This window comes from Mugil cephalus, chromosome 13 (genome assembly GCF_022458985.1).
Source record: "Mugil cephalus isolate CIBA_MC_2020 chromosome 13, CIBA_Mcephalus_1.1, whole genome shotgun sequence".
Classification (NCBI taxonomy): domain Eukaryota; kingdom Metazoa; phylum Chordata; class Actinopteri; order Mugiliformes; family Mugilidae; genus Mugil; species Mugil cephalus.
Genome location: NC_061782.1, coordinates 15,869,231 through 15,891,282, shown reverse-complemented (window position 1 = coordinate 15,891,282; position 22,052 = coordinate 15,869,231). Strand labels below are relative to the sequence as shown.

Below are 22,052 nucleotides of genomic sequence, written 5' to 3'. Positions count from 1 at the left end.
TACCTCATTTCATGAAAAACTTAATATAAAATTTGCGCATATGTTAGAATTAAATGCATTAGTAATGATTAATCTTCCATTCCCAGCAACCAAAACAGCGTCTCGCACTACCGTTAGATCTTATTTTGAAGGGGTATAACGGAAATTCTAATAATACGCTATCAAGCTTGATGCTAGTCCGCTAACTTCTGTGTGGTCAACCAGTCGAAGCATGAGGTCCGTTCACGGTCCCTTTCTTATCCACAGCTAAATTATAGAAAATAGACGTCGCCTCCGGTGGGATGATACACTCGATGTTTGCGGTTTTAATTCGCTAGTGTGAATCGGAAACAGCAGCGTTAGCGGATCAAACTCTTCTCCGTATCCTCCGCCTCCACCTCAGCGTCCTGCGAAGAGGCTGCTAGCTATGATGTGATTGTGAATAAGTGTCGTCGAAGGGAAGTTATAATTGACATTATCGTAGCTGAATGGCCACGACACCGGCCTGTCTGCCTCCATTTGACGCCTGCATGCTCTTATTCCGGTAGCCTTTCGAGCCCCGCGTCGGGAGGAGCCGTTATATTTTCTTGGCGGAAATAACCGAGGAGACCGCATCCACAGCACTGTAGTGAAAGACAGGCAGAAAGAAAAAAAAACATGTCTTTCTTCAATTTTCGGAAGATATTCAAGTTGGGGCCCGACAAGAAGAAGAAGCAGTACGAGCATGTACACAGAGATGTGAACCCAGAGGAGATTTGGGACATTATTGGTGAACTGGGAGATGGTGCGTTTGGGAAAGTGTTCAAGGTAAGTTGACGTCGTTCATCCGCCTTCTGGTTTTTTGACTCCCTTTTTTTCTCGAGACACTTGCTTCCGCTGTTTAGCATGTTGTCATAAGATGTAAGGTTAAAATGACAGCAGCTGCTGGAGCTGCTCTTCTGCTCTTCTTCGGGCCACATCCTCTAAAACACAGGCCACTTCATCTCCACCAATGAATGTTTTTCTTTGGGTAATGACAGTTCACAGCAATTGACTCCTTGCTTGCTATCTGTCTTCCTGTTGAGGAAGAAGCTTGCACCCTAAACTCAACCAGTAAGTGTGTCAAAGGTGATCCTCCTTATTCTTTAGGATAATATTACACCATCAGCTCATTTTGTATGACTTTGCAATGTCATTGAGTTGCACTTGGCCTTGCTCAAACTGTTAAAGGTGTGGTTCACTTCCACAGAATAAACAATCATGGCTTAACCAATGCACACTTGTACTACCTAAGGCTGAAATCACAGATAAAGTCTGTCACAGCTGAAAGATTGTATCCAGAATGCATACATCCCCCAACTGTACACGTAAAATCCAACTTTTCCCCTCACAAGTCTTGTGTCACAAGCTGCAAAGGTACTGATCTAAGGTATTATTAGAAACAGAAAAGAAACAAACCCAGCGTCTTTCATTTTGGCCTTTCCGAACCAAGCGTGTGACATTAACAGCTGTTAGTATTGTGTGATGCATTGTGGCTGGATACAGCACACAGAGTCAGATTAATTTTAATAAAGTTTGGGAGCTTTATTTGAATTATTTGGAGCCTGATGCTTCTGCAGTCGTGCTGCGGGGATCTTCCAAACCGCCCTGATAAGCGAAGGCGGGTGATATCCTCAGTTGTCAGTCCATTAGGTACCAAACCAACCAACACACTCGAGAATAACAGTCCCGCATTTAATATTAACTTTCGTGAAGGTTATTCTGCATTTGTTTAAAATAACGGAGAGCTGTTGATTCATCTGCGTTTTCATTGTGAAGGCTGTGGTTTGTAGTACAGTTGAATACAAACACATGTTTACATTATTATGAGCCCATTTCAGTTAAGTCAGTGGGCAAGGCGAAATAACAGACACGCTCTTTTAGTTTTAAACGGTTTTTACAACTCAACAGACTACTTCCTCCAAAATCGTACAGTTCATACCTTCGAGTTACTACCTTTCTATATCGGTTCCAACGTGAGCTGAACAGTCATGAAAGGACATTGAGTGCAGGACTCTTTTCATTCATTTTCACTGGCGCGCCATTTTTTTTTCTCTGCTGTACAAGTGTAAAAACGTACATTACTGTGTCGTTGCCTGCGTGTATGTAACTGGAACAGTGAACACTGTCTTTATCTGTGTATTCTTCTTTAATAGCTTTAAGAGTGAATTCATTCATTATTTGTTGTAACGGTAAAACAAATAATATATTATAATAATTTTGTTTTTAAAAAAGGAGGCAAAACAAATGCAGTCTGTGTGGGGGCTTTTCTGGGTTTGGTGAGAAAGTGTCAAAGAGTAGGGGTTTCTAAGGCTGTGGTTTGCAATTTTGGGTTGCACTGTGTGCCAGGGTGTCTGTGGTTTTGTTTTCCACCACCTAATAGTAGTAATAGTAATCTAAGTCACTGTTAGTTGTGTTTGTGTTAGTTTTGGGCTGCTGTTCATGTCCCTGTAGCTCGAGTGGGGGTTACGCAACTTTCAGGAAAGGAAAGAGATGGAGAGTACAGCATATTTTGGAGTAATCCCTATCACTCTTCCTATATTGTTTCTTCCTGGAGCTCTTGGGATCACATAATGTGGCTAATGACCCAGACAACTTCATTTGCCTTCATTTGCTTCTAAGTGCTGTTAGCTGATTTGCTTACAGCGAATCTACCGGTAGAGCACCGTGCCCTCTCATGCCACAGTTGTAAAGCAGGTAAACACAAGTGCACCTGACTCCCTCTTTCCACACATTAGAATATAGGGAAGAGCTGCCTTCATCTAGTCACGTCGCCGCCAGCACACGCTGTGTGTTTCGTCAGTCACTTCGCAGGCTTTTAATGGCTGCCTCCGTTGGGTGGGGTGCACAGATCGCCACCACAGTGTGAATCGGCTGTTTTATGTTTAGCGAGGGAGAAAAAAAGAGGTGTGTCATAGACATTGTTTTTGGCAGAGTGCTTAGGTTAGTTTTTTGATACAACTTTGTTAACGCACCAATGCAGTCATATGAGAAACACAAGTCAGACTTGTGGCTGTTATGAAAGACAGTCTCATTAACGGAGAACAGATTGGCAAGTTGCAAACTGCATTGACTGTATTGTATTTCTTTTTAACCTAGTCCACCGACTGAAATCCGTTTGTCAAATTGGTTGTCAAAATAATAGAAACATGTGTCGGTTCAACACTATACAAATCAGTGCCTCCAAAATAAAAAGACAAAAGTTGAATCAACAGTTGTCTTATTTTATACAAATGTTACTGTCATGATGCAATGATTTAGTGCAGGGCTCTTTTGTCAGTGCATTTGAACTGACATGTTAGGGTATAAGTATAATGTCACTGAGAGCTACGTGCTTGTGACGCTAAGATTGAATCTGTGTACTGTGTGTGTGTGCTAGCAATGGCCTGTGCCAGACAGGTGTCGCCCAGAACAAAGGGAAAGAGAAAGGGAGTGTATCAGGTCAGGACTGTGTAAAAATAGGGTCTGACACACTCGGCAGCAGTTGGTCATAACACTCCCTCCCGTTTCTTTTTCCTTAACTCCCAGAGATTGTGTCTGTATCCATAAACATCACATCCAGAGTTGGCCCAAAAATAACCTCGTAGCCACTTGTTTTACTGGGTCCGTGGCCATTTTTATAAGTCGGTCTCTTGAGTGCAGCCTTATCGGGGATGAAGCTTTTGGGATATAACTTCACATATATATGTTGAGCTTAATCTGATGTTTAAGTGTTTATATTAAAAAAAAAAAAAAAGTGAAAGGGAAGGAAAGGCGGAAGATGGCGTGAGCAGGTTTTACAAAATCCCCTTTTGCTAGAGTAGGTCAAAAAATGATGGGTTGTATTGTAAATATTTTGACTTCAGGAAGAAAAAATGATCCTTTTCTGTTCGTAACAACGTGCTGTTAGTCCTCATAAAATGTATTCATAGGGAAGCAATCTTCTAGGGAGTTCCTATAAGCTGCACATCACGTCCTCAAGCTATAAAACAGTTCTTGTCTTGAAAGCAGTTGTTATTGTTGATGGATATTTTTCTACAATAACTCCAAAGTAAGCCAAGATTGTTCTGTAGTCCAGCCAACAACATCATTAATATACCGACCTGTGTACTTGGATACAATGCCCCTGTTCTCGTTTCTTTCCTGTTTCGTACGTTTTGGGTGGTGGGAATGCACTCAATCATTTACACGTTTTTTTTTTTTTTTGTTAACGTTGCTCTCAGGCTCAGAACAAGCAGAATGGGACCCTGGCCGCTGCTAAGGTTATTGACACGAAGACAGAGGATGAGTTGGAGGACTACATGGTCGAGATCGACATCCTGGCCTCCTGCGACCATCATCACATTGTCAAACTGTTGGACGCTTTCTATTTTGAAGACAAACTCTGGGTAAGTAAGTTTTTTCCCTTATGTATCGTTGCTGATTTAAAGCCAAGCAGTGATCCAGTCTCGCACGTTCATCACACGCACCAAGTTATGATCTTTAAACATTTGACTATTAAAGGACAATGGTGCATTTGGTTTGTTGTCTTGAAGAGGTTAAAGCTCAACTTGTCCCACAGTTATAGTCCAAAATTAGCCCAAGGCTCGGTCTGCATGTTCTGCTGCAGGATCACAGTAGATAATCTACAAAAATAATATCACAAAGGGCATTTCAAATGCAAGCTTTTTTTTTTTAAATAAAAAAAATGCAGTCGCTGATCTGCTTCATAAACCAGCTATTTTACAGGGAGCACAGAGAGCAGTTTTTAATACATGGTCAGTGGATCTCATTCCATGCGCAGTAAGAGGCCTCGAAGCAATTAGGTCCTGGGAGGTGGTGTCATGTGACTGTCCCTTGTGGACAGGCCGCAACTATGGGAAGATAATGGAGTGGTTTTGGTGGCCGGAGAAAGTGCCCGTGAATTATTCAGAGCTTCATGCACGTTGTCCCTCTGGCCCCCGCCTTTAAGCAGCACGATGAATGTGTAACTGACTTTGCTTTGCGTGTGTTGAGTTAATGCGTAACGTGGCCCTGGTTTTTTCGCAGATAGAGGATGTTGCATAATTGTCAAGCAAGGTAAAAGTGAGATTCCCGCGGCATTATATGTTGGCGTACAGAACAGAAGCAGCCACTTTCCGTCTGTTCTTCGACTCTCTGAATAGCGGGTGGTGCTCGGTTGTAGCTTTGATTGATTTTTGTGTATCATATGATACTATGAGCTGGAAGGTTTTGCGGGCAAAGCCGGCGCAGATGATTTGGCTGGGTGCATTACATCATCTTTCACAGCTGTGGTCAGAAATCTGTCAGTTTAACATCTCAATAAGAGTTGTACAAAAAAGTGTTAGACTTATGTAATCTCTGTGCCCTCGGGGTTCTCCATCCAATGTAAACACCGTGGCGGCGCGCTAGAGTCTAACTTGAGTTAACAAAACAAAGCGTCTTTGTGTCGTTAATTCAAATGTCCTTTGTGAACGGGCAAATGCATTGTTGTTGTATTATTTTAGAGGTTTAAGCGTATCACAAGATCTGCATTGTGGAACCACTCACCCCAGCTTTATTTGATGCAATCAGAGAAACCCCCTCCTCACAGGTTCCTTAACTCATAGGGATAGTTACCATATAAACAGTTTTTGTTGCAAAAATGAAGCTGTCTGTAGTCCCAGAAAGAAAGAGGATTAAAGGCTTGGTTTCTTCAATATATTGTGAGGGGTTATGAGGAACTGTTTTCTTAACTGAAGGTGTGATGAAATATCTAGGATATGAGTCATCATTTATCAGACATTGCTTTAACAATATTACAACAATAATATTGTTGAGAGAAAGTTCCAGTCACTTATTCTAGTTTGTTATCAGTCGAACCAGGAGTGAATGCCAAACAGAAGACATGTCTGTAGAGGAAGTTCAGTGTTGCTGCTTAGTATCGCATTGATTGGCTCCTTGGAATGACTCCACAGTTTAATCAATAACATAGAATAAGGTTTCCTTCCAATAAAGGTCATGTTGTTCACCTTCCACGGATAAAAAGCCAATTATTTTTGTTTAAGCAAATAATGTGCCATGAGAGCATTTAAATGTTGGCTTCTTTGCATTGCATTTCTTTTCTTTCACTTTGCAGATTCTGATCGAGTTCTGTGCGGGTGGTGCAGTCGATGCCATCATGCTGGGTAAGTCCCCTCATTCACTGAAGGAAACAGAAAAACACTACGAAGTTCTGGAGGGTTTTTCTTTGCTCCATCCCTGAGTGCCAGCTCTTTTTATTCCATGCAGAAGCCTCCTCTGTGGGATGTTTTTCCCTTTCCCCACTTGGAGAGGCCGGCAGTGTAATTATCGTAGCTCAGGTTTCAAGGAGCGGTTAGTCCACTTCTGCTGAATGCAGTTTCAGTCTCGTTTTGAAGCCCTCAGAGCCCTTTCTTACAGTTGCCATTCTGTTGTGTTTCGTGACTCGCCCAGATTTGTCCAGTCATACATGCTGGCTGATATAAGGGTGGAGTTTTGTACTCCAGTTGCTGTTGGATACCACAAAGGCATTACGTCGTATGTTTATACATCCAGATGGCCCTTTCTGCGTCTGTAATCGTGAATCAGAAATGTTACAGCACCAACATTTTATCCGCCTTCGTCCACAGAACTAGAGAGACCCCTGACAGAGCCACAGATCCGAGTGGTGTGTAAGCAGACCCTGGAGGCCTTGATCTACCTCCACGAGAACAAGGTCATCCACAGAGACTTGAAAGCCGGGAACATTCTCCTCTCTTTGGAAGGAGACGTAAAACTGGGTAAATCATCTTTTGCTGCTGCATTCATCATAATAATTCATGTATTGTGAGGGATTATTCATTGAGGAAGGACCACATGTGTTATAGCTAACACGTATACATATAGCTATGTATCAAGCTCCATAACCGATACTGTAGTCTGGTGTGCACCTCCCAAGAAATACAACAACACTTTGCAGCAACGCACACATGGTGGTTGGTCCAAAATGCGTTTCCTCATTCGTTTGTCTCAGTGCCCAGACAAGCACAGGAAATTATCCCTCCTTCTACACCGTCTATTTAGACGTCATTTCTGCTGGATGTGGGTGCTGGTTCATCAGCTTCAAAATTTACAAACCGAACTGATTCTTGTCTGTTCATTCCTGAAAGTTCTCCTCAATTTAATGACTTCCTCACTTTGTGTGCTGTCTGTATTTTATCCAACACTTACAGCATGTAGAGGAGTTGGTGAAACATTGAATTGGTTACATAATGATCCAGCAAGTAAAAGTGTTGATGCTGCTGCTGTAGCATCCATAGCTGCTGGCTCCCCGATGATTCATGTTCTGTAGGCAGAGGGTCATGACGGAGCCTAGCAAACAATAATTATCAAGCCAGTCACCAGGGACTTAATGATAGAGCTATTTTTCTCTGTAACGTGTACATGCTGTGAGAGAAAAAGGGAGCAGGCTGAAATGGCTGCACAGGTAGCACAAGTGTGAATGGTGACAGATTATAAGATAAGAGCATTATGAAAGAAATTCTAAATTTACCCCTTCTGTTTACTTTTGGGGTTCATATTTAGTTATGACTATGTACGAATCCCAGTTTAACACAGTAAAGTTTGATTGACCAAACAATCATAATTCATCTCTACTTTCAGCTGACTTTGGAGTGTCTGCTAAAAATACCAAGACGTTACAGAGAAGAGATTCTTTCATCGGCACTCCATATTGGTAAGTCAAACAAAAGACTTTCACCCCATTTCATCTGGTAATCCTCTTAGAGGATCACAAAAGTCACAACTGAGTTAAGGATAATGGCAGAAGCAGCAACTGAAATGCACTTGTGTTGGAAGACCTTTGCTTCAAGCACATAAATGTCTTTCAAGTACCAAGGTGAAATATGCACACATATTATTTTATTGGCCTTTTCGCACCTTGAAAATGAAAGAGAGTTGAGCCGTGAGAAGCAGAAAGAAGGAAAGAAAGACGCACGCACGGACGCCCTGACAAACCCACTGACTGAATTTTACAGGATGGCCCCAGAGGTGGTGATGTGCGAAACATCCAAAGACCGTCCGTACGACTACAAGGCAGACATCTGGTCCCTCGGGGTAACCCTCATCGAGCTGGCACAGATTGAACCACCCAACCACGAGATGAATCCCATGAGGGTGCTACTGAAAATAGCCAAGTCCGAGCCGCCCACGCTCATGCATCCCTCTCGCTGGTGAGCTGGTGTGCAAGTGGTATCTGGAGAGGTGGTGTTGGAATGTTTCCGGATAAGAGATAAGGATATGTGGAGTGTTGTAATGTGTGAAAGCACGATGAATCTTTAATGCTTGAGTGAATGGCTACAGGAGGAATAAAGGTATTAAGTCAACAATCATCCAGAGACACTTCCTCTGTCTGAGGGCTAATAAACTGATTCCGTTTTATTTATTCTTAAAAGGTCATCAGAATTCAAAGACTTTCTGCGGAAAGCACTTGATAAGAATGTGGACAATAGGTGGAGCGCCGCGCAGCTTCTACAGGTGAGCTGTCGTACTCCATTCACTCTCTACTGTTATCTCACGCAAAGTACACAACCGCCTGTGCAGGTGGAAGTTTAACCTATCGAATGCAGATACATAGTCCATAAAAATGTTTGTTTTTATTAAATTTTTGTTTCTTTCCATTTCTGTAGCATCCCTTCGTCACCAGTGTAACGGACAGCAGACCTCTCAGAGAGCTCATAGCCGAGGCCAAAGCTGAAGTCACTGAAGAGATCGAGGACAGCAAAGAGGAGGAGGAGGAAGAAGAGCCGGAAACACCTATGGTATGTAGTTTTATCGTTAAAAATCACTGATGGTCACGAAATGACGTTGTGATAATCTGTATTTTTCTAATTGTCGATTCAGGCTGGTCCTGGACACAAGCGAGCACCATCAGATGCCAGCGTGGCCAGCACAGAAGACGACAAAGTCCCGCCAACTCCCTCAACCCTCACATCGCTTACAGAAAAGGTGGAGGTGGAGCGGACTGATGACCGAAACAACGATAAGCTGTCTGATGAAGGACTGGGAACGAGCGAGGTGGACAAGACAGAGGAGGAGAAGCTCAAGGAGGTGTCTGACGCCAGTAATGAAGACCTGGCCTCTGGAGTAACCGAGTCCAAACCAGAACACGATCAAGTTGAAGAGATTCCTGCTGAGCCTGTGGTGTCACAGCCAGAAATACCTGTAGAAACTGTGGGTAGCCCAGAACTTCTTACAGATGGTAAAGAAACGGAGGAGGAAGAGAAAGATGCTGAAGAAAAGAAGGCGGAGGATGAACCTACCCAAGTATTAGAAGAAGAAAAGGAGCCGGAGGTGGTGAAACCAGAAGAAAATGCAGCAGGTCCAGAAGAATCTAAAGAATCAGAAAAGCATCTTGACGATACACCAGAAAAACCTGAATCCATAACAGAACCAGAAGAAAACAAAGATGAGATGCCCCAACCCACACAGGTGACAGAGGACAGGAGAGAAGACATGGCTAATGGCACAGACGTTGACGTGCACACACAGAATATAGAATCTGGTGAAATGGACACAAATACAAATGAAGACATGGACACAAATTCAGGTCAAGATGAGTCTTCCACTGGCGTGTTAGAAAACAAGGGCTTAGAAATTCAGCCAGAGGAGCAACCAAAGGAGCTAGAGTCAGATGGACCTGAAGAGGACAGTCAGACTAGAGAGAAGGATCAAGTGGAGGAACAAGCACCAACCGAAGCACCAACTGAATCCACAAATGGAGTCGGTGATGAAGCCAAAGACTCCTCTGAGGATTCAGAGCAAGTGGTCTCAGCGAAGGAAGAAGCAACTCATCCAGATGAAAGCACCTCTCAGGATGCTGTCTCTGTCCTGGAGAGTGAAACCGACTCAGAAACGAAGACAGAGCAAGGAAGCCCAGCTGTGGTCAAACCCGATGGGGAGAAGGACTCTGACTCTGGGAGCAGCTCCGCTGCTGACAGCAACAGCCTCGACCTCAATCTGTCCATCTCCAGCTTCCTGTCAAAGAGCAAAGAAGGGGGCTCTGTGTCTCTGCAGGTAATATTATCTGTTCCTCACTTACACTCTTATCATCAACACTTCTTAATCTTAATGAGCCTTGAAACCATTCCTGATCATTGTTAGGAATCTAAACGTCAGAAGAAGACCCTGAAGAAGACACGAAAGTTCATGGTGGACGGTGTGGAAGTCAGTGTGACCACATCAAAGATAGTGACGGACAACGACACCAAGAATGAGGAGATGAGGTTCCTGAGGTACGTCCGTATCCAATCTGCTTGACACACTGGTCGTCTAAATGTGGGACGACCCATTTAAAACGTCTGCCTTAAATAGTACTTCTTCATTTCACAACTCCCACAGCTTTTTACAAATGCCAGATAGGATACCTCCCAGGACTAACGCTGCGTTAAATGACTGTCATCTCCTATGTTACCTTTTTAAAACATGAGACATCCTGCAGCAACAAGTGCTATCTGAATATTTAATATAATTTGGGTCTATGATTGTTAAAGTGATATACAGAATAGAAACGGATCCAGTAATCTAATAAAAACATTAAATTATTTAATGAGTAAACTGCTAACTTGGAGATGAGACGATACTGTGGCACAATGACGACGCTATTGTTTGAATGTTGTTTCTTCAGGCGACAAGAGTTGAGAGAGCTGCGCCTCCTCCAGAAAGAGGAGCAGAGGGCCCAGCAACAGCTGAGCAACAAGCTGCAGCAGCAGAGAGAGCAGATCTACCGGCGCTTTGAACAGGAAACTACTGTGAGTCACTGTTGTGGAACTGCAGTGGTGTGATGTTTTGTTTTTGTTTTTTTTGTTTGGCCAACTCCTAGGAAACGGGCAGCTTCAGGTCGATCTAAATTTAAAGAGGGGTTAAAATGAGGAACCCTGACACAAGTCCGACTCATTTATTATGTAGCTTTTCTGTTGTGAAATATAAATCTCTTCATCCCTTAGTGACACTCTCAGAGGCACCTTGTCAGACTGATGCTGGTGTGTTTTGATTGTTCAGGCTAAGAAGCGCCAGTACGACCAAGAGGTGGAGAACCTTGAGAAGAAACAGAAGCAGACTATTGAGCGGCTGGAGCAGGATCACACCAGCCGTCTCCGGGACGAGGCCAAACGCATCAAAGGGGATCAAGACAAGGAGCTCTCCAAGTTCCAAAACATGCTAAAGAACCGGAAGAAAGAGGTACCGTGCTGCATGACCGCTACTGTGTGAAAATGGCTTTAGTGGGTTGATTAGCTCTTAACTGGGGCAGCTTGGAGTCATAAGCTTGCATGCCGTTTATGTACGAGCTGTTGAATGGTGCATGTGTTTAACAACTTAGCCGGTGGCTTACTTGGCTGCGTGTTACTAATCCTATGGGAGCGGCGTGCCCTGCTCTTACAATATGTGTGCAAATGATGGCTGCGCTACCTTTGTTTAGATGCTGCGCGCTCCATGTTTTCGTTTCCATTATTCATCTGCCCCAAGGCTTCTGTTTGACTCCTAAGAAATACTTAGCATCTATTTGTTATTTTTTACCAAACTGTTTGTTAGTCTCAGTCTAAGCTTCATACCCAGTATATTAATGATGGTTTGTTAGGCTTGTTATGTTTATTCTGCCTCTGTCTCTGCTCTTTTTAAATGCTTTGCTGGGCGCCTTTGGTTGCTTGTTAATATGGCGGCAGTGGGGCAGCGTGCGTTATGATGCCTTGGTCGGTTGCGCCGCTTCCAGTTTGGTTTCTGGGTCAGCTATTCCCATACTATTTGTAGAGCGCTTAAAGATATTTCAGGGTGCAGTTGCTTCAGGCTTCAGTCATGTACTTCGTTGCTCTTTATGTGTCCTTGTTATGTTTGTTTTGCAATGTTGTACTGTTCATTCAAAATGTACTGAAACTGTGTATTTAACTAACCGTGTGTCTCGTATGTGAGTGTGTGAGGTGGCTTTGGTCACTCGATGGCCAACTTTGAAAGATTTGTGGTGTTGGGCTCATTTGGGTGGAAAAATAAAAGCCTTGCCTCAGAGTAACTGATATGGAATAGTCCACAGTGGAGCTGCAGTGATTCATCGATAAATCGAAATTTATAAACAACTATTACGAGCATTGGTTTGGGTCAAATTTCATGTGTGAGGATCAGCTTTTAGGAAATTCGACACCCTCGTAACATGACGTCCCAAGTCATTTGTTCCCCAGGTTTTTCAGAAAATACCTAAAAATGAACCAAATATTTAATATGTGATATTTATTATTTTAAAAAAATGTAAAAAAAAATGACTTAGGCCATTATTTTTAGGAAGCTAACGATATTCAACACATCAATCCTTAAAGAAAGTAAAAGTTATTTGCAGACATAATCCTTAAAGATTTGAACATGTTTGATCTGTATATTAGCGTGAAGTCAAAACAATTCCAACTCAGTTACTCTGCTTTAATTTAAAGAATCAAAACAATCATACTGATGGCTGTGGGATTTAATTGAAAGCAAATAATGTAGACGGAGCTGTTTCTGAGACTAATATCTTCTGCCAGTCAAATCTCTCCTTTGACATCAATCTAACTCGAAGCCATTCAAGCTGACAGTCCTGTCGAGCTCTGAACCGGGGATTCAAGCATGCAGACTTAAAATCAGTTGGTGGCTGGATACGGTATCTCTCCTCTCAGAGTGGGTCCGTGCATGTGTCCTACTGTCGTTGGACGGCTTTGTTAGACTTTCAGAATTTACAGCATCATCCGGTTTCTGCACATGCAAACACCGTAGGTCAAACAGGAAGTCGGACAGTCGCCCAAACACATGAGAAAAGAGCTCATGAAACGCGTAAAGGAGGACCTATCGCTCCTCAAGACTGCAGAGGTAAAGCGTCACCTTCCCTCTCTCAGTCTGTGAAAGGCTGAGGGATGACTTCTTTCTGTCCTTACCTTCATTTTCACTCTTCCTGTAATCAAATTTATCGTTGTACGGTGTCCATATGCACACGAGCACAAAGAATGGCCGTGTCTGTAATCGCTCTAAGTTTGCTACCAATTAAGCTTCATTCATTTTCTCAATACCGTGCATAAGTTATTTACAGTTAATCAGGAAGCTGCCCCTTTTACTTTTCATGATTATATTTAGCTCTAAATACAAAGCAGTGAGCTATTTGTATTGTATAAGTATTATTGCATCAATGCAACACTCTTTATTCTGTTCTGCATTTTATTCACTAAATAAACAAAAGGCGCCCTTTTGTTATATATATATATATATATATAAACAGCTCATCTAATATATCATTCACATCACAGATCCGTATTAAACACCTGCACAGGATGTCGCTACACAAATCCTATTTAAATATTTGGTTTATCCAATACAAATGTTTTCCCATAAGGTTATTAAAATTGTAAATGGGGAGGAAGAAAAAATTAGACGCGCATACAAAAATAATACAGTTCAGTATAAAGTCATCTTTAGCTATGGTGTTTATGTAGATTATTTTATTCTGCTGCTCTCAGTAATAAACACGAGTTACTTTTCACGTCTCCATTATAAACTTTGTCAAGTTAGAATTTATCTCTTTTACGGATTTGTCTGATCATGCAGGTGTAGCCACCAGGTCTATAAAGTACTTTTGTTGTCCTATATGCTTTTAGAATTAGAATTAGAATTAAAAAAAAAAAAACTTTATTTGTACCTCAATGGGGAAATTGCAGTATGCAACAGGGGCAGTAAAATAACAAGAGTAAAAAGTGGACTGTATGAAGATAAATTATAAAATAAAATGGATTCATTGGCATATATGCAAAAACATGAGTTGTACACAGTGCATAACAAGTAGTGGAAATGATGAAAGTGTTGAAACCTGGAGGTGTGATGTTATTGCACATAGTATATTTATACTCTTGATAAACATTAAGCGCCCGGGGAGCTCACTGGGTTAGGCACCTTGCTCAAGGGCTCTTCAACCTTTCTCATTCACTCCTCCCTCGCACATTTCTTTCTATCAGTCCAGGGAATTGAGCCAGTGACCTTCCAGTCGCAGGCATTTCAAACCACCAACCACAGCCGCACCTGTGTTAAATTCAAAGCTAAAACTTCAGTGTTTCAAACTTATCTTTGTCCTTCTTCTGTCAAAACAAACAATACATTCGAAAACATCTGCACCCTGAGATGTGGAAATTAGTTTAATGTCATTGCGCACTCGTCAGTGATGATGATAGTCTGTGACAGTGATGATGATGCACAAGTGTCCACTCTCATTTCAGCAGCCACCTGAGATCACCCTTCAGCGTTGATCATGTAGTGGTCAGAGAATTAATGAACGACAGAGCGATTGCAGACACAGCTTTTGTTTCCACAGGAGACATGACGGACTGAAAGCCCTTTCCAAACTTCCAGTGCATCTTTTATCATCTTTTAACTAGAGTCACGTGGACAAATATCTTTTTTTTTTTCTTCTTTTTTTTTTTAAAGGTAACCCTGCCATTATTAACACTCCCGTAGCATGGAAAGTAACAAAACCGCTTTTACACGAGCTGGACTCAACTGAAACGCTGGATTTATGAGCCGCTTTCAAGCATGACGAGACAGAATAACTGATTAATTGACTTCCTGCTAACATTCATGCAGAACCGTGAGCCACGAACTCAGTGGAGTTTCAGTGGAAAACCCACCTCCTGCGTAACGTAGTCAGAATGGGTGTGAGCGCTGGTGTTGATGTGTGTGTGTGTGTGTTTGTGTGTGTGAGAGGTCCTCGGCCTGCTGTGTGCTGCTGATCAGGGCGAGTGCGCTGTGTGCTCTCCTCCGCAGGCAGTGGCCCAGGTTATGATACAGTCTTTTCAGTTGTCCTCATGCGCACTCTTCAACGCTCAGATGCAGGATGTAAGTGCCTCCCACCCCCCCGTCCCCCTCCACCCCCCCTCCACCTTCCTCCTCCTTACTCTTCCTCCCGCCTCTGGCCCATACTTAGATTTGTGTGTGAAGTGAAGTGACGGGATAGTTTGTGATGGTCCAGTTTTTTTTTACTTTTTTACGACACAGGGGAGCATGAGCGGCGTTGGGGTTGTGTTTTTTTTTTTGAGTGTTGTCGTCACTGTGTTTGTGCGGTGGTTCTTTCTTTCTCTCCTGCTCAGTACTTCTCCTCCACCGGTCCGCAAATGTCCTACATCCGGCCTGTGTATTTTACGTGGTGTTTACACTGATCAGCCATATAATTATGACCACTGAAAGGTGAAGTGACGAACCTCGTAGCACCTGTAGGTGGGATATATCAGGCAGCAAGTTGAGACAGGGCATATACACAAGTGTAAAGTTTTGAGTGATGTTGAAAAGGGCCAAATTGTCATGGCCAGGCAGAGCATCTCCAAAAACTGTGTGGGGTGTTACTGGTCTGCACTGGTCAGTACTTAGAATGGAAAAGTGGTGAACAACAGGTGGCCAAGGGTCACTGATGCACTTAAGTTTGAAGGCTGCCACTGTGGTCCGGTAGAAAAAAAAATAAACTACACAGCGCATCACAGTTTGTTTAGTTTGAGGCTGAAAGCCACAGACCAGTGTCAGTGCTGACCTTTGTCCACAGCTTAAAGCTAACCACGGAGCAAAAAGGTCTCCTCATCTGATGAGTCGTGTTTGGTTTCTATTTTTGCTGGGCGTGCGTGTGTGCTGCTAATCTGGAGAAGACACTGTGCAAAAAGGCAAGACAGCAGAAGCAGTGTGATGGTTTGGGTAATGTCCTGATGTGGAAGTTACCTACAGACCATGTACACCCACGTACCCCGAAACAGAATAATGCTCCCCGCCGCAGCACAAGTAGTTCAGGAATGGTTTGAATCAGTCTGTAGGATGTGCTGGACAAAGAAGTCTGATCCCTGGAAGCCCCACGCCACCACGCCTTGGTGCCAGACACCTCAGCACGTCTGCAGAGGCGTAGTGTTGTCCGTGCCTCTACTACGGGTTGGGGCAAAACAGGACCTACATAAGATTAGTCTGGTAGGCATTATGTTATGGCTGATCGGTGTATGATGTCTGCATAAGCCTAGTTGGAGTCTGGTATGCGCGGTGGTTGTGCAGTTATCGATCCTCTTCTGTCTGGATCATGTTTGTCTCTGTCAGCCAAGGTCCAAATACAGACAGACACAAGATGAACATAAGACGCTTCTGTTGAGTTCAAATTTGCAACGGTGCAATTATTTAACCCCCTAATTTGAATTCAGCTCTATAACGATAGAATTTAGCTTAATTATATGATTAATTAGACCTAAGTAATAGATGTTCGCCCCCAGCTATTAGGCACCAGAGATTAGCTGATAAAAACTTTTAACTTCAGTTTAAAGAGACAGAATTAAATCAATAGTTAATTCTGGCGTCTCACTCTGGGCTCTGGACGATATGAATGTCAATGTAGATGTTGTCTTACATACGACTGAATCTGAATCTTTACCGAATTGTTAACTGTCCTTCTTTCTCTCTTCACTTCCATTGTGGATCGTTGCCATCCATGATCTCTGAGTGTCTCCTCTGCCGAGTCCAGTTGATGAAGTGACATCTGTGTTGCATTGACTTTGAAGTGTCATTATTTCAGGCAGCCTTGACACAGTAGATGATTTCTACTGTGACATTATTTTCTTTTTAAACTCTCTGTCTCTGCTCTTTGCTGTCCCCCTCTCTCTCTTTCTCTGAGATCCCCATGTTCTGGTCCTCATCGCTCTTCTCTACCGTTTATTTCCCTCTGACTCTTCAGGAGCAGGAGTTCCTACAGAAGCAGCAGCAAGAGCTGGATGGAGCCCTGAAGAAAATCATCCAGCAGCATAAAATGGAGATCGCCACCATTGAGAAAGACTGCCTCAACCACAAGCAGCAGTTAATGAGAGGTAAGAGGCGCGGAGAAAGAACTGCTTCACAGAGTAGACCACATGCGTCAAACGTGTGGCCCGCAGGCCAAAAGCGGCCCTCCAGAGGGTCTAATGTGGTCCACAACATGAATTTGCAAAGTGACAAAATCACATAGAAGACGAGGCATTTTTGTTAATGGAAATAACTTCTACCTGTAATTTTAGTCAGAGGAGTGGACAGAACACAACACTGAGACCCAGGACTACAGAGCAGACAGCAGTGTACCCAAATTGCCCTTATTATTTTTTTTAAAGGGTAGTTTATTAAACTATTAAATGTAAACATTCTCCTAATCAGAATCAGAAAAAACTTTATTTATACCCGAAGGGCAATTAGGATTTATATGTTCCTCTTTGCACTGAAACAAACAACACAAATCTGCAGTTGTTATTACATATTGTTCTGTTATCTTGACAGTGTCGTCATAGGTGTGTAGTAAATGCAGTGATGACACTGTTTTAAAGCCGGGCTGATAACGAGAAGCATGGTTACACTTCTGCTTCCGATTTCCTTAACGCACCTAAAGGCAGCACATGTGTGACCTATTTCCTCCTTTATATGGGGTTAGTACTCAATACAGTTACCAAGGAGACGTAGAAAATACTCCCCCGCGCCTGTGTTGTGTGCAACACGTTCACAGGATTAAAAAAAAAAAAAAAACAGTTTTACTCAAATCATAATAATAATAGAAAAAAAGAAAGTAGAGTTTACAGTCAAACTCTGAAAATATTAAAAATCCCAGGTTATACTAGTCCTGTGTGAAGAGGACTTTTCACTATGTTACCATTAAACAAGATGAAGAACAGCTCAGCTCAAACATCCTGTGCAGGTTTCGAGTCTCAAAGTTTCATAACAGACGGACACGAAACCAGCAACAACCTGTCACCCTGTAAAGGAAGTGTATTTCAGTGATGCCGCCTTCTCTTGCAAGGAGTATAAATACCGAGTCTGACACGCAGACACCTGAGAATACAGACGTTCTGTTTGACTTGACGCGTTTCAACCTGTCTGGTCGCTGCCAGATGCCCCTTCTACTCTGTTTTCATCCCTCTACTCGTCATGCATGTACATGCTGGCCCGCTTGCACTCGCTTGTGTGATGTTTCTGGTCGGTCGCTCACACACGTGTTCGTTTCGCAGCTCGAGAGGCAGCCATGTGGGAGCTGGAGGAGCGCCACCTGCAGGAGAAGCACCAGCAGCTGAAGCAGCAGCTGAAAGACCAGTACTTCATGCAGAGACACCAGCTGCTGAAGAGGCACGAGAAAGTAAGAGATTCAGGAGAAACGTAGAGTTTTAAGGAACAAAAAAAACAGAACAATACGTTGAATTAAACCCGCTGGACACTGTGCGCATTTAATAGGAGATGGAGCAGATGCAGCGCTACAACCAGCGATTAGTAGAGGAGATGAAGAACAAACAGAATCAGGAGAGAGTACGTCTGCCCAAGATCCAACGCAGCGATGCCAAGACTCGCATGGCCATGTTCAAGAAGAGCCTCCGCATCACAGCCGCGGGCACCGTCACCCCAGAGCAGGAGAGAGAACGGATAAAACAGGTACACACACACACCGTGGCCTCGGGATGATGCTTATTCACCGTTTCTACTTGTCAGTTTAAATGACGCTGCGTCTATTTTTAGCAGCACCGTGTCACACTGGCACACAAACACACCTGCCCAACACAAACACAGCTCTCTTTGTTTGCGCAGCCCGTCAACTTTCCAGTCAGCTTTTTACAAGTGTCTCCACCATCCTCCCAGTGTTGGTTCTCTACAGCTTTGTCCAAATAAGACAAATCTTATAGGAAACCTAAAATATGTTCCCCCAGTCACTACATTTTTTTTAAGACTGTCCAAACTAAATACATCCTAAAACACATGTTGTTTGAATCCACATACAAAAGCTTACGTGCAAAGATCACGTCAAATCACTTCATACCTTCATGTGGTGCAGTGTTTCTGTTTCGCAGAGGATTGTTGTTAAAGCTGTTTGTTGTGTTTTGTTTGTGCGCTCCAGTTTGCTTTGCAGGAAGAAAAGAGGCAGAAGAACGAGAGGCTCCATCAACACCAGAAACACGAAAACCAGATGAGAGATCTGCAGCTGCAGTGTGACTCCAACGTCAGGGAGCTGCAACAGCTGCAGGTGGAGCTAAAACACTCACTTTGTTTTTTCATTCTGTCTGTTTGTCTTTAAATTAAATGAGAGTTTTGTGCATTTTTCAGAATGAAATAAATAATTTCATTAGTTAATACATAGTTACATAAACTCTGAAATTGAAATCAGACCCTTACGCTGTAGACTGACGTGCACCTCCCCAGGAATAAAAAGGATTGTTTATGGAAAGAAACAAATGGAGGAAATGTTACCGAGGAGGTTCAGAGATACAAACATTAGACTCAACTTTGAAAATTCTGCAAAGGTTTCAGTCTCCACAGATGACAAAGCAGGAAGTAGAAACAAAAATGGACCCGACTGGCAAAAAAAAGAAACAGCGCTGACTAGTGTTATGGTGGCGTTATTACAGAGCGAGATGGACTGATGAGGACACAAGTAGAAATGTCTCGCAGTGGTGTAGGCTATGTGCACAGGTTACACCGTCTCTGTCCCGCAGAGCACTTAAGCTTGTCATTACACATTCTTTGTTCATTTATTTACATGAAATCTGCTCTTTTATGTTCTTGAGAAGACACTGAGATGTAGCTTTAAAATCTCAGTAGACAGCATTGATTATGTGTCGCCTACTTAGCAGGTTATTGTGTGTAATACCAGACTAAATTTCTGTTAATATTACACGTGCCAGTCTTTTATAGCCATCATTTATCATTCTCTGTATTATTGATCCCATTAAGCCATTCTGCAACTGCTCTTATTGTGTCTGCTGTCAGAGCTTGTTGCTAACAGCCATAATAATCATTGACATTAGGCATCATCAATCCTGCACATTTCCCATGTCAGACAAATGCTCGCAAGCTGGCCTTGCTACATCAATAGCATATGCAGTCGTGAAGCCTCGGCTCAGACATGACTGGCTGAAGGCTAGAAGGAAATAAATACAATACGTTATGTAATGAAAATAACTGTTGACGTAGCATTAAATATTAATGACAAATGGAAGACGCAGTAGAGAAGAAGCAAAAGACCTAAAACACCTTGCTGGTTTAAAATAATAAAAAGAAAAGAGATGTTAATAGGCGTATTCCATCTACGTCAGGTTAATTAATAACACTGAGTTTTCCCACATTTTCTTTCAGAATGAGAAATGTCACCTTCTGGTTGAACACGAGACCCAGAAGCTGAAGGAGCTGGACGAGGAGCACAGCCAAGAGATCAAGGAGTGGAGAGAGAAGCTAAGACCCAGGAAGAAGGTAAATGTTTACGCTCTGTGTACTCTCTGTCTCAGGAATTAATGTCTGTTTACTATTTCTCTTTTTTATGATCGGTATCAGTATCCTGCCTGCTCAGACTGATTATCAGTTTTCTTGTTGTATAACCTTTGAAGTGGCCGACTCAGTTGTTTGTCTCTGCTGCCCCCTGCAGGCTTTAGAGGAGGAGTTCACGCGCAAGCTCCAGGAGCAGGAGGTCTTCTTCAAGATGAGCGGTGAATCCGAATGCCTTAACCCCACCACGCAGAGTCGAGTGTCCAAATTCTACCCCATCCCAAACCTGCACAACTCTGGGTTATAGCCTTCTGTCTGTGTGCGTGTGTGTTTGTGTGTCTGTGCTAAAAAAAAACAAAAAAAAAAAAAACAATAATAATAATAATAAAAATAACAAACCAGACTGCGCTCCCTGACTCCCCCTGGTGGATCGGCGCCATCTCTCCACTGCTTTGGTCTCCACCGTTAGCGAGCATGACGTGCCTCACTTAACATGAAGTTTTCTCTCTGCTTGCTGGGGAAGCTCTTTAAATGATGATATGCACTTTCTTGGAGCATGTTCAGATTTTTAAAAGTCAACCTTGGTCCTTGATCAGTTACGAGATAACTGTAAGCACAACCTGCTGCAGTATGAATGATCTCCAGTGCCTCATGTTATTTTTTTTTTTTCTGCCCTTCCCTGTGTTTTCTACAGCTTGCAGTAAATACAGTGAATGTTTTGCACTTAAATATAATTTCAGCTCCGAATCTCAAGAGGTCGAGTGGTTATTTTAATCACTTTAGATGAACCTGGTGACAAATGCCAAGTCCGTGGAAGTTTTGCTGCATGTAAAGTGGATCTCTGTCAGTGGGAGACGAAAGAAAACGGTGTGTAGTTGTGAGACTTTGTTCCGACTGTGTAGTCTTCTGTGTCTAATGTCGTCATGGGAGTCGCAAGCAGCTTGATAAAAGAATGTACTGTGTTAGTGAGTACCTACCTGTAATCAAATGCTGTGCTTACCACAAGCATTTTATCATCTTTAGAGATGAACGATCAAAAATGAATATTTATTTAGCACATAAATCTTATTTTACGTCCCCGCAGCATAAACGCAGAGTTCACCTGTTACTTCATGGAACGGATCGTCTACTGGGAGTTATTTCAAGCTGCGTTCAAGCAAATTATTTGTTGTGAAGAATGAATACTAGAGGAATGTAAAGCTGTTGATTTGCACTGTTATTTGCCACATGAGCTAAAGGAAAAAAAAAATATGCAGTAGGAAACGTCTCACCCAAGCCTATTCTAACTGACTGAATTGTTTTCGCCTACTTTTTTTTTTTTTTTTTAAACTTGTAATTTTCCTTTTTTCAAATATGCCCTTTAGGATTTTATGACCACATCTAGTTTTCTAATTATTCCTTGATATATATCGATGCTGTAATCGCTCTGTACTGTTGCTCTTGTCGAGACCAATGCTATAACTGTGTTAACTTCAGTGTGTCGGGAGACGTACGACGCTGCTGAACTTTACGAGCGAAGTATGGACGGTTTGTTTATTTTGCCTCTGCGTATCATCAGTGCACGTTACCACATCAGCCGACACTGACTAGCGTTTCATCATGAATGCTGGATTTTTATCGGGGTTATTAGAGACCGTGTCGTGTGAATTACACCAGTCGACCCACAGAGTTCAAATATTTTTTTATTTTGTTGAGTTACAGCATTTTGACGTGTCATTCAACTACATTGGATATTCTTAGCATACGCATTTCTGATGCCAGATCAAATGTATTTAATGTGTCTTTATAAATGGACTTTTTTTTTCTCCCTTGTAAATAAAATATTGACTGTTTATCCGGTG

At 42.6% G+C, this 22,052-nt stretch overlaps 1 protein-coding gene across 4 annotated transcripts; it reads left to right on the top strand.

Annotated features, from left to right (window-relative positions):
* Positions 1–166: 166 nt before the first annotated feature.
* slka (STE20-like kinase a) lies at positions 167–22,043 on the top strand. Of its 4 annotated transcripts, XM_047603726.1 has the most exons (20): positions 167–786; positions 4,200–4,364; positions 6,074–6,122; positions 6,585–6,734; positions 7,597–7,669; positions 7,971–8,165; positions 8,388–8,469; positions 8,622–8,753; positions 8,836–10,008; positions 10,096–10,226; positions 10,619–10,742; positions 10,993–11,172; positions 12,727–12,819; positions 14,755–14,826; positions 16,685–16,814; positions 17,976–18,100; positions 18,196–18,390; positions 18,851–18,976; positions 20,086–20,199; positions 20,372–22,043. In XM_047603726.1, exons 1-20 carry the CDS (start codon positions 637–639, stop codon positions 20,516–20,518), a joined length of 3,606 nt encoding a protein of 1,201 aa, XP_047459682.1. In that variant the 5' UTR covers positions 167–636; the 3' UTR covers positions 20,519–22,043. The 4 variants fall into 4 exon arrangements, with proteins under 4 accessions (XP_047459682.1, XP_047459684.1, XP_047459683.1 ...); XM_047603728.1 differs by lacking the exon at positions 12,727–12,819; XM_047603727.1 differs by lacking the exon at positions 14,755–14,826.
* The last annotated feature ends 9 nt before the right edge of the window (positions 22,044–22,052 follow it).

Bases quoted from the DNA above. Each gene is read 5' to 3' on its own strand.
- slka (XM_047603726.1), top strand. From the start codon at position 637: ATGTCTTTCTTCAATTTTCGGAAGATATTCAAGTTGGGGCCCGACAAG. The intron at 16,815-17,975 runs GTAAGAGGCGCG...TTCGTTTCGCAG, and splicing joins CAAGCAGCAGTTAATGAGAG to CTCGAGAGGCAGCCATGTGG. The intron at 20,200-20,371 runs GTAAATGTTTAC...TGCCCCCTGCAG, and splicing joins AGCTAAGACCCAGGAAGAAG to GCTTTAGAGGAGGAGTTCAC.